Here is a 13103-nt window from a genome sequence, read left to right as displayed (position 1 = left end):
CTAGTTTGTAAAAATTGTTTGAGGTTGTTTTTTATTGTGCGCTTCTACAAAGGTCTCAAACAACCACTTAAATGATTCTGTTGTTTCATCATACAACAAAGCTGCCCCGAATATAACAACACTTCGATAATTATTAAAACCTGAAAATAAGGCTAGAGGCCTATTAGCACGATTGGTGCAATATGTAGTGTCTAGTGATATGACTTCACCAAAACACCTGTAATCAATCACCATTTTTGCGTTTTCCCAAAAAACATTTGTGATTTGTTCCTCAATATCCATTTGGTATGCATGAAAAAATTATGGATTCTCGATTAACTGTCGTTGAAAGTATTCCATTAAGCAACTGACTTCTCCGTATAACATTCCCCTTTGTCTCTTAGCCTTCAAATAGTTTTTTGCGTCTAGAGGAGTATAGCCAACATTAGCTCGATGTCCTGCAAGTGTGCTTATTAGCTGAAATGATGATTTCTATTGCAATCCTGAGGACTCGGCCAATCAATTTGATGAGCTTGGACTTCAGTTATCTTACGATGCGAAGCAAGCATGTGTGTTATTTCTGGAAGTTGTAATGGATGATTATGCTCTTCAACAAGCTCATGTACAACATATTTGTTGTTGCTTCCCAAAAACAATGTTATTCTTGCAAGACAATTAGTTCTAGTTTCTGTCCTGTGCTTTGTAACTGTTGCATTTCTTTTATCATCCTTATGACGTCCCTCTATACAACAAACATACCAACAAGATGAAATTTCACCATCAACCTTTCGCCTATTATAATATTGTTTCCTCACACCAAATCCTGCTATCCTTCCATATTCACACCAATATTCTCATGCTTCTTCAAGAGTGTTAAACTGTAACCCAACACGCGACTTCCATGCAACATCTTCACATTCCATTTCCTTTTTAGCCTAAAAAATTTAAGAACAAACATCATAAACACAAGGTTCCTAAGAAATAAGATGGAAAATGAAAACAAAATGTAAACTAGGTGAGTACCTTTATTGGATGTTAATGTTGTCAGCTTCACCCTTGGAGAATTTTTGACGTTGGTTGGATCAATCGTGATTTGTTGTGATTTGGAATCATGATTCATAATATCTTCGTCAACATTGTGCTCATTAAATGAAGGAACATGATTTGTGCAATAAATCCATTCTCTTTACCATTTCATGATGTAAGAGAAATTAAGTGAGTTTTTCATAGAAGATAAGCCTGGATAAACTTTATTTCTTCCTCTTTACGTCACTGCACTTCAATTTGGCGCCAACTTAAAAAGGTTTATCCGGTTAAGCGATAAATTCGCTTAAGCGAGAATCCACTTGAGTATATTCGCTTAAGCGCCCTTATTTATGCAATAATTTTCGCTTAAGCCGAATATTTGCTTAAGCGAATAAATTTCGCTTAAGCGATTATTGCGATGGTTAAAATTTTAAAACTTCATTTTGTACTCACCTCATTCTCGTTCTCGTTCTCGTTCTCATTGTAATCTTCCATATTCATCTCAAATTCCTCCTTTCTTCTCCCACCCAAAATCCTAAACTTAAGATCCTTCAAACACATCCTTGAGGTCAGGTACGTTCTCAAGCTCACACTGAATGCATGCAATTTGTTCTTCAAATAAAAGTTTTCATTTTGGAAGATTCACAATTTTTCACTGTTATTTTGTGCCATTGTAACTATTATACGTTGAATTTGTTGTTCACTAAGAGCATTTTCTGCCATTTTCTATGAAACTGAGAGCATTTTGTGGCATTTTCACTGTTATAGGTTTAAATATTTTGTTCACTCTTATTTCTTAAGAATTTTTTATTCACAAATCTTCAAATAAAATTTTCACTAAGAGCATTTTCTGTTTTATATTGTGATAAAAAAAAAAGTTCATTTTTTGTTTAGTTCTTCTTGACTTTCATTTTGGGTCCATCATGTTTCTTTGTGTTGGTTAAATCGCTTAAGCAGTGTTATGTCGCTTAAGCGATTTCTGCCACTGAAGTGAAAATAAGCATGGAAGTAGTGCATTTCTCATTCCACCCTATTTTTTTTATTATCAAACCACTATTGTATTTTAAATGTAATTATCATTTTATTTTTAATTTCATATTTTTATTTCAGCATGGCACCTAAGAAGTCAATTCCTTAAAGAAAGAGGCAAAGACCTAAGGTTGGGCAAGGTTCACAACAATATCTAGAAGCTATAGATGACTAAGAACCACTACAAACACATACACCAGTCCTATCAAGGGATAGATTTAGGTTCAAAACTAGGGCAAAGGTTGAATGGTACATTCAATTAGAGCAAAAGGAATTACTACCTGAGAGAAAAGTAGTATTAGAGGAAGGACAGTATGATGAATTTATGCAGGAAATTGTCAGAAGAAAATGGCAATACTTGGCAAATCTCCCCAACCAAATACATGAAGTCATTGTAAAAGAATTTTATGCAAATGCATGGCCGCTGATACCAGACAAGTCAGATAGGAAGTCTTGGGTTCAGAGGCAAACGATTGCTTATGACAGGGAGGCTATTTCTACACTTTTAGGTAACTCTATGACCTTACCTGAAGGAGAGGTGTGCCAATACCAATAACGTAGAAAGAGATTTTTAGGTTTTGTAGACCAAGAAGTAGCTAAGATCTTATGCATCCCTGGGAAATCCTATGAGACAAATGCTGCTGGAAAGCCAATGAGGTTCAAGAGGCAAAGTTTAAACACTTTGGCACAAATTTGGACATCGTTTCTCTTTACCAACATAGCCCCTACCGCACACACATCAGATGTTCGCATGCCTCGAGCATATCTTATTTATAGCTTCATAGAGAAGTTAAATGTGGACATAGCAGCAATCATTTTAGATGAAATACACCAGTTTGTTATGTCCAACACCTCCACTACTGTAGCAGCAACAAAGCCTTTGGGATTCCCTGCTCTTATCACTGCTTTATGTGCTTCACAAGGTGTTAGCATTCCTGACTGCTCCAACCAAACAGTTAAATTAAAGAAACCTATAGATTCCCACTTTATAAGAAATTATTGCACTAATCCATTCAAGCATCCTATTCCACCTTTATCTCAGCCGAGCTCATCTGCAGCACCTACAACAAGTGCACCACCAACTACACCATCCATGGCTGACATCCCACAAACAGATTCTGTTCTTATACGCCATTTGACTCACATTGAGCAACAAATCGCAGCAAACAACTGAGCTTACATGCAGTTGAATGAGGCCTTCTACAGGTAAACTATATTTAATTAATTTCTATTACATACTAATTGAAAATGTTAATTTTGTTAACATAACCCTCATTTTGTCAATTCCTAGGTTTACACTACACTAACATCATGGAGAGACTTCTGCTTTCCCTTATCCTACACCTGAATCTTTTGCAACTATTGTATCTTGGCCTAGAGATAGCCCAACTTTCCCAACTGACCACCAATTTGTAGAGGATAATATGGCCCAACCAGAGGAGGGAGTTGAAGAAGATATTCAAGGAAATGAACCAGTGGTTGAGGACCAAACACAGGAACAGATGGCAGAGGATGAGGATAACACTGCAAACAATGACGGACAACATAATGAAGACTTCAATGAGCACGACTATGTGGCAGACATGATCAATCCACAATTATAAAATCATTTATGGATGTATTTATTTTGAAATATTTCATATGTTGTCATGGAATTCATTTTTTGTATATTTTCACTTTGAACTACTATCCTTTCGTGAATGTGATGGAATTAAGTATCTATCAATGTTATGTTGGCATAATCATTTGATATTTTGAAGTCTAGATACCAATGATATTTTTTTGGATGATATTTGATTGGAATGGATTGGAATGGAATGGAAGGGAATGCCTCAGCTTATTTTGTTATTGACTTGTGTATGTATTAATGAATTGTTTTTGGTTATGCATCATTGTGAACAATTGTGTACTATTAATGGAATGGAACGGAATGGACTATTTATCCATGTTTTGCTGCCACATTTAACTGTTTCTGGATGAGTGGAATTGACTTTGATAACAAATTTTGTAAAATTTTACCCTTTGATAACATGTTGTCAATTTATGCATAATTTGCCATTTTTCTGCATAATTCACTTAAGCCATTATTTTCGCTTAAGCGATTTTAAATTCGCTGCAACTTCACAAAAATGGCTCAAGCGATACCGCCATCCGCTTAAGCGGATTCTAATTAGCTTAAACGAATTACACCCCTGTACATCATTGGTCTCTGTCCCAAATTCGCTTCATTTTAATAACATTTGCTTGCATTCTCTTCAAGCCAACCACTTGTTCGCTTAAGCGATTTCAAATTAGCTTAAGCGAGTCACTAGCCTGAAATTAATGGTTCTTTGTCCCAAATTCGCTTAAGATTAACAAAATTCGCTTGGCCGAGTTGAAGCGATTATGTAATTGCTTAAGCTTTAATTTTTCGCTTAAGCGAGGATTCACCAAACCTCGTTTGGACTCGCTTTGAAGCTTGAATCCCATTATTGCATCGCTTAAGCTAAAACTCTCCGCTTAAGCGAAAATTCACTCAAATTCGCTTAAACCTTTCGTGATTCGCTTAAGCGAATATGGACATGAGCCTCATGTTTCCGCCAGAACATGAAAGGATCTAAATCCCTACTTTCACTGCCTCTTACTGTGTGAGATTTTGAAGAGAAATAAAAAATGAAAAAGTGAGAGAAAACAATAAAATCAGAGTTACGATAAACAGTACATTGAGATATGAGATAGAAAATGATAAATAGCACATAAATGATACACGAGTCAGAAAAAAAATATATTGATGAAGTTAAGATTTTTAATGAAAAAGACTTACTTGAAATATTTTTAAAATTCAAGTAATAAAATAAAATTAGAAAATAAAATTAAAATAAATATTATAATTGAAAGACAAAAATATTAATTTTACTTGTTATTTGTAATTTTATCAAAAGTTTAATTAGGTTCTTATATTTTTCAATTAAAAATATGTTTTCATTTTTTTCTTTATTTTTTTTTCATGACAGGTTTTGTTTTTTACTAACGATTATATTCAATTCCTATATTCAAATAAAAGATAAGGTTAGAGTACATAAAAGAAACGTAAGGAAATAAACTTTTACATTCATTGGTGTTTTATTTTATTTTTCTCTTACATGTATGTCTTTCTAAATAAATTGAAATAACTTGTGAAAATGTGTTTAATATTTCACAAGAGGTGAAATTTTTTAAAAATATTGTGAGTAATTAAAGTGGTTAAACAAAGGCTATAATGAAGAATAAAAAAAAATAAAATGCATATTTATTTGTATACTATATAATATACAGTGTTAAAAATGTCATTAAATTAAATGTAAAAAACTAATGGGTAAATTCTCAGAGTACCCATTTCAAACAAAAATTGTGATATATGATAATCACAAAAAATAGTAGGATTAAGGACTCCAACACCAATCACCATGCAAGTCCGAATCAAAGCAGAACCAACAAAATCCACTGCTAGACTTTGTGCTTGTCCAACATGAACTTAACTCTAAAGGCAAAGCTCATTGTTGGGGCTACACCACTTGGTAACTGGGCAATAAGCTAACTTTGGCACGGTGACACAACAAAATTTTCCTATTCTTCTCATCCCTTTTTGGCTCTAATCTACAACACTACTTTTTTCCAATATTTAAATTAGCAACATGCATAAGGAAAATAGATTATCATACAAACACCCACTATAATATTACCTTCATTCTGTCATCTTCAAACACAAAGTTCACTATAAAATGTAAAAAAAGAAGAATAAAAACCTGAGCTTTTTATCTAAATGTCTTGGTGTTTGTTCCTAATAAGAATCTAAATTCAAATTTAAATTAAAACTAACAAAGGCAAAAAAGAAATGCAAGATGAAAAAGAAAAATAAACCTGAGTGTTCATTAAACATATGGAATGATTTGTTCTTTTTCCAACATTTTTATGAAATGATTAATTTATGCTTCTTTCAGCATTTACATGAGAGGATTGATGAGATAGTTCATTTGTATTTTTTTTTTAGCATTTTCATGAGATACTTAATGAGATGCCCTCCTATAGTCTAAGAACCTTAATTTAACATTTCTCTTTTTTTTCTTTAATTTATAACATTGTTGTTAATGAAAATTTAAAACAAAAACACCCTAAAAATTATTCTGATTTTAATTTAAAAATAAAAATAATTTTTTAAAACTTAAATTAACAAAAAAATATATATACTATTATTTTTTTAGAAGAAAAAATTATATTTAAAAAACAAAAGGCTAATCTTTTATTATTTTTTCATAAGATTTATTCTAAGTTGTATTATCGATTGAAATATAATTATCTTGTATACCAACACATACATGCACCCTTTTTTAGCTTGCGTAACAAAAATATGAGTACAATATATTCTCTTCATCTATTATCAAAGAAAAGAACATTTTACCCTAATAATATTAATTGAAATAATTAAAATAAAAAATGAAAGAAAAACGATAATTAAAGAAATAGGAACTGAAATAAGAAAGCATAAAGAAAACCCTGGTAGGCGGTTGCTTAGAATCGGGGAAGCCCTAATCAAAACCAAAATCCCCAATCTTGTTTGTGTGTGGGAGCCATGAGAGGACTCCTCTGTAGTACGAGAGTGTTGACGAACAAGTTTTTCCATGGAAGGAGAATTCAATTCGCGCAATGCAATAATCGATCATATAGTTTGATCCCAATGGTGATAGAGCACTCTTCCAGAGGAGAGAGAGCGTACGACATATTCTCGCGTCTTCTCAAAGAGCGAATTATTTGCATCAATGGACCCATCTCCGATGACACTGCTCACGTCGTCGTTGCTCAGCTTCTCTTTCTGGAATCCGAAAACCCTTCCAAACCCATCCACATGTACCTCAACTCCCCCGGCGGCGCCGTCACCGCAGGTCCCCATTTCATTTCACCCTTTCTGATTCCACACGTTTCATCAAATCGCTTTTTTAGAGAAACCCATTTTTGCAAAATCCCTAGTTAGCCATTTCGTTTGAGAAAATGTTTTCACTGTCTTCTCTCTCTATATATGAAAACAAAAAAAGAAATGAAAATAAAGTGATATTTTTGTAATTACAAGTGAAAACAGAAGAGAATACTTTGGAAGAGCCCATGAACAGTTTATGTAAAACACCTTATCATTCCGGTAAAATGTTTTCAGCGTATACCAATAAAATTTATTGTTAAATTTATGACATAAGTCATCATTTAAAGAGTTTATTGAGTAAGTACTTAAATAAGTTACTTATCCAAAATCATCTACGTCTGATGTGTGTAAAAGCTATGGTTTTTGTTTTCTATTATGTATAATTGTTCTGTTCTGATGTATTGGTGTCATTGTTATGTGTAGGCCTTGCTATTTATGATACAATGCAGTACATTCGGTCACCAATCAATACAATCTGTTTGGGTCAAGCTGCATCCATGGCTTCTCTTCTATTGGCTGCGGGTGCTAAGGGTGAGAGGCGTGCTCTTCCAAATTCCACTATCATGATTCACCAGCCTTCTGGGGGCTATAGTGGCCAGGCAAAGGATATCGCAATTCATACCAAGCAGATTGTCCGGGTTTGGGACTCATTGAATGAGCTGTACTCAAAGCATACTGGCCAGAAGGTTGAGGTTATTCAGACAAATATGGATAGGGATAACTTTATGACTCCTAATGAGGCAAAGGAGTTTGGAATCATTGATGAGGTTATTGATCAGAGACCTTTGGCTTTGGTTTCTGATGCTGTTGGTAACGAAAGCAAAGATAAAGGTTCGAATTAGAACTCTAGGGAAGGTAAGATTTCTTTGAGGAATCCTTACTGTATTTAAATGATGTGTCTGTCAACTTAGCTATAAGTTGCAGCTGATATGATTTTACTGGTCATAATCTTTGTCAGTTTTGATTGTTAGACTTGACCATTAAACTACAGTCATGAACTCAATTCAGTTTTATTGGCATATTTTTTTGTCGCTCTGATTTGGAACTTAAAGTACCTTTGTCTTGAAGTTGCCAATTATCCGCAATAATATCAGATGATTGTTACAGTGAGGGTATTTAATAGTACATTTGATTGCTAATTTGTGTGTGGAAAGTAACTTTTCTACACACACATGAGACTGTCTTTGTTCTTAGTGTATGGACATATTTCTTTTTTCTCACCATTTCTTTATGAAAATTTAGCATACCATGATCACCCAGGAATCATTATAAATGATTGATGAGAAAGGTTTGGATAATCAAATATGTTCACCCTTAACTGCCATGGTCATAAATGATGATTCTGTTTTTGTGTTTGTGAGTGTATTCTGAAAGGAGATACTTAAATTTTATGGTCTCGGTAAATATCACATGCATTCATTATAAATTGGCAAGGTGGGTCGGTTTTCGACAGTGCAACCTGCTATGTCTATGTATGATGATTTATATGTACAGACTTACTTGGGTATTGAAAGCTGACCTTTAAGTGAGTTTAGTGCCCGTCACAGGGTTTTGAGTTTGTGATTGAAACATGCTTACATGAAATAAAATTTGCTCTGGCATGTCATGATAGTGCGCAAGTTTAGTGCTTAACGGTGCTTTGCAACACTTGTTTGAAGAACCGAGTAAGGCTAGGTTAGGAACCAGAAGAAACTTCTCTTTATGCCTGCATAGCCTACAATAGCTCCATTTTACAGTAGTTCCAATTTTCTGAAGAGCAATGTATGAATATTAAATAACAAATAAAATATATTACCCCTCTATTAATCCTCCTAAAGAAAGTATTAAATATTAAGTATAAAAGTAAGAGCATTTAATGGTTTGAAATTATAAAAGTAATAATAATACTATATTCGTTTGGTATGCTAGAAAGGGGATTAACAAGAAGATGTTATTTTTGGTGAGTTAAATTCACAGAATACTATTTGTAATGAAAAATATCAAATGGAAACAGATTTATGTTAAAATTATGTATTCCCTTGTATTATTATTATTATTATTATTCATTTATAATGTTGAAATACTTGCATTTTATTCGTCTAGAATAAAGGCTTCACTTTTAAAGGGAAAAAAAAACTCAGTTATTGATGTAAGAAATTAAGAGAGTGATATTTATTAAATTTATAATTTATTATGCATTGCATGTATATATGATTTATAATTGTCTTGTTTTATTTTCTTTCCAATTAATAAAAAAATATAATTTATAATTATATCAATAGTTAGTTTTCCCATAAAAAAAAAAGGGATTTCTTTAATAAAAAATATTCAAATTCAAATTACCTAGTCGTTCTTGTACCCAAAAAAAAAAAAAAAAAAAAACCTAATCGTTCCTGGTAGCCAAAAATCAACTAAATTACATGTAACTTAAAAAGTTATAATGTCAGACATCAGTTTCAGTTTTTATTTTGGGTCTTTATTTAATAGTTTTAAATCAGCACTTTCACATTGAGCATTTTAAAGCTATTATTAATTATTTTTCATAGTAAGTTTGTAGTGCTATTATTATTATTATTGTTGTTGTGTATTTTGATTAGTTTATTTATATTTAAGATAACCTGTAATTAAAAAATTAACGTTTAAAAAATATGCAGTTTTTTTAGAAATTAAAAACCAAACACCTGCTAATAATTACAAATATCAATATTTTATTACTAACTTTACATTAAACTATTAATAATTGTTTCTGATGATAATTTTGTTAATATATAAATATGAATTAATAGCAAACATACAAGAATTTGTAAGTTAGAAGAGTATTTGATATTTAATTGAATTTTATTAAGCATTTGATCAAAAAATTATTTTTACATATAAGATTAGAAAACTTTTTTATTTGAGGGATTGTGGTAATCTTGAAGAAAAAATAATTTTAACGTACTTTTAAAAATTGATGAGATTGGTTTAATATTTTTTAGTAAAATTAAATTGAAAATCATTAATATATTTTTTAATAACTTTTTTATATTTTTTAATATATTTTTTATACAGCTTGTGCATGTGAACTGGGTTATTTTAGATATATGTTTTGTTAAGAAAATGTTAGCAGAATATTTTTTTAACATTTTTTATTATTGATTAATTTTATTAAAATATATATATATATATCTGAATTTAGAACTAAAAATACTTTTTACAAAACTTTAGTTGAAAAAAATATATATGATGTATCCCCGCAAACACTCACACGCACGGGTCTGTTCGTTTTTGGGCCAGAAATCGTCGTTTCAAATGTGTTGTGATACACTGTCAACCACCTTTGCGTTGGATGCTATAGCTAAATAAAATCCTCTTAAATTGACAATTTTATGATTAGCAAATAAAAAATAAAAAAATTGACAATTTTATGACTGGAGTCCTTAATTTACAGGTAAAGTCCCCCCGACGTCACATAGCATATAGGAACATGGAGGTCTTTTTTTTTTTTTAACTAATTATTAAATAATAATATTTTAAAACAAATTATCTGATTGAGGTTTTTTTTTTTCGTTAGTTTTATATTTAGTATGAAACTTTTTTTAATTTTTTATTAAAAATTTCGCAAACTCAAAAAATATGAGGAGTGTCAAAAGTATAGAGTTTTTCTTTTGCTTGTGAAGCTATTATTGTGTAAAAATATTAGATTTAATTTTAAGTTAGTCAAATTAAACATGCATTTATTCTTTTATGCTTGGAAAAAATATATATAAATTTAAAGTTGAGTAAGAATTTATTTTATTTTTTTTTGCTAATTGAGTAAGAAAATTTTAGTGTTATGTTAGTTGTTTTATAAAATAATTCTAAAAGTTCATATACTTTTTCTCCTTTGCTTTATTTCTCTTCTTATGAATAATATTTATAAATTATCACTCTAAGAATATCAAATGCTTTTTATATTTAATTGCATTTTCAAGCATCAAATATGTTAAATTTCTTGTAATTAGAACATTTAATCATAAACCAACACTACTATCAAGTCAACTTCTTGCATACATTCTTTAAATATAATTATCTTTCTATTTCATTATCTCACATATTTAATATTTTCTTTAATTTTATAAAATACATCACAGAATACTTTTAAATCCTTTTAAGTAATGAAATTAATTATATGAACAAAATAAAGAACATGAAAATATTTATCATCACATAAAATTATTTTGTAAATAAAGATGAGTTTTTTTAAATATTTTACATACTATCTTTAGTAAAAGTATTATCTAAAATGATAGAAAATAATTTATTATATATTTCTAATACTTCAAACAATTAAATAGGGTAGTTTCTAAGTCAAATCCATTAAAAAATGGATTGTCCTAACTTTATAGCATCTTGGATTAATCTATTAAGCATAGATGATGTTCTAAAGTTTATTTTCTTTAAAAATGGAGTAGCTAAAATTAATATCGTTTCCATTATATTTATTTCATTTACCATCTTTTCAATTTTCATTCTTACCAAGAATATTTCAAGTCAATCACTCAATTAATTAAATAAAATTATCATTTCATTATTTCATAATTTTTTATACTCCTATTATTTTTTTTAACAAATTAAACTCACCATGTCTACTTCGTGATATCAAATACAGGGTTTAATAAAATTTTGCTAGTAATTCATTTGGTCTTTAATAGTTTTCACTAATGTTTGTAAGCCTTTTATTAAATTGAGATGAATTGAGGATTACAACCATGGATGGATGTAATTGCAGAATGTCACATACACACCGATGGAAATGTTATACATTAAATGTAGAACTGTGAAAGAATCAATTAGACAAGTTTGAAGTAAATACAAAGCTAATTTCCAACCAAGGCACATGATTCATAACTTAATAATTCTTATATACTAAAGTATAAATCAATAGTCTTTTCTATTTGTATAAGTGGGAAAATTCATAAAATCATAGCAAGAAACAATGAAGACATATCTGAAAATACATGCTAGCACATTTAATCGAACAATTTATAAGCAATTGCTTGAGCATTGGCGGAAAAAACTAACAAAGGAAGTAGTCAGAGCACCACTCATTGAATGCAAGTAACAACAATACATTAAGCATTTAAAAAAATAATCTCAATGTTCACCTCATAATAAAAAATAATTCACTCAAGTTCAAATTGTTAATCTTTTTATTTTCTAAAATTTTTCTTGTTAATAAACGTTAAGAAATGGATGAATGCAAAAGCTTTGAAAGGTTAAGTCATGAAAAATAATTATCTTGCAAGACAAATGTTACTTGCAACACAACTTTAGATAGAAAGACAAAATGTTACCTACAGTAGCAACACTTACAAATTTGGGGTTGAATGAACAAATCTGTTTGAAATAAAAAGAAAATTCTTCACATTGCAATAAGTTAAGAGAAAAAGATCCATGGGTTAGCCCCAACTCCTATTATTTGTATCTCACTTTTTTTTAATGAGTTGTATAAGTTAGGACTAAACTGCCTATAATAAAATGACTTATTAAAAGCAAGATCAATTATAAAATTTTGGAGATTAGTTTATAAGTTTTAATATCAATGGATAGCTTTAATTCTAATTAACTTTAGTTGAATTAAAATATTTAATTAAAAATTTTATTAATATTAACTATTAGGATGAACTTTAAAAATTAATAAATTAAATTTTTATAAAAAAATAATATTTATTATATTAAAGTTATAAAATTATAAAAAATATTTTTGAATAAAATATTATTATTAGTTAGTTAAGTAACTAAGATAGCAGTTTTTTTTTTTAATTAAAAGGTTGAAGCTCTGAATTATTTGCATTCACTGCATAAAAGATCAAAATTCAAACTTCATTCGAGAATAAGATAATTCTTCGTTATCAGATCAATAGAAACAGTTTCTAGTCAGCTTTTTGTTTATCTTGAATTTCGTTTAGCGATAATATGTAGAAATTAGTTTATCTAATTATTAAAAAAGATTAATAGGAATTGCTTCAAACAGTTATTTAATACTTTTATAAAAAAAATTCTATAAAAAAGTAGAAGAAAACAATCCTTTTAAAACAATCCTTTACGATTGATATAGTAAAAAATAATCACAGTGAATGAAATGGAAAAAGAAAAAGAATAGAAAATTCCGATTTGGTCCCTCCCATACTCCTTCTGC

The 13103-nt window shown here is 30.0% G+C and overlaps 1 protein-coding gene and 1 pseudogene across 1 annotated transcript; one reads left to right on the top strand and one right to left on the bottom strand.

Annotated features, from left to right (window-relative positions):
• Nucleotides 1-902, bottom strand: LOC113865264 (annotated as a pseudogene).
• Nucleotides 903-6543: 5641 nt separating this feature from the next.
• LOC113865620 (ATP-dependent Clp protease proteolytic subunit 2, mitochondrial) lies at nt 6544-8136 on the top strand. The gene is made up of 2 exons (XM_027500306.1): nt 6544-6932; nt 7388-8136. Exons 1-2 carry the CDS (start codon nt 6623-6625, stop codon nt 7804-7806), a joined length of 729 nt encoding a protein of 242 aa, XP_027356107.1. The 5' UTR covers nt 6544-6622; the 3' UTR covers nt 7807-8136.
• The last annotated feature ends 4967 nt before the right edge of the window (nt 8137-13103 follow it).

This window comes from Abrus precatorius, unplaced genomic scaffold (assembly GCF_003935025.1).
Source record: "Abrus precatorius isolate BTA unplaced genomic scaffold, Abrus_2018 Scaffold4, whole genome shotgun sequence".
Classification (NCBI taxonomy): Eukaryota; Viridiplantae; Streptophyta; class Magnoliopsida; order Fabales; family Fabaceae; genus Abrus; species Abrus precatorius.
Note: the sequence above shows the minus strand (reverse complement) of the source record. Positions and strands in the feature narration are given on the sequence as shown.

What these genes read in the sequence shown, in the direction of transcription:
- LOC113865620 (XM_027500306.1), top strand. Translation starts at nt 6,623, where the DNA reads ATGAGAGGACTCCTCTGTAGTACGAGAGTGTTGACGAACAAGTTTTTC. An exon ending in CGGCGGCGCCGTCACCGCAG is followed by an intron (nt 6,933 to 7,387) that starts GTCCCCATTTCA and finishes TGTTATGTGTAG; the next exon opens with GCCTTGCTATTTATGATACA.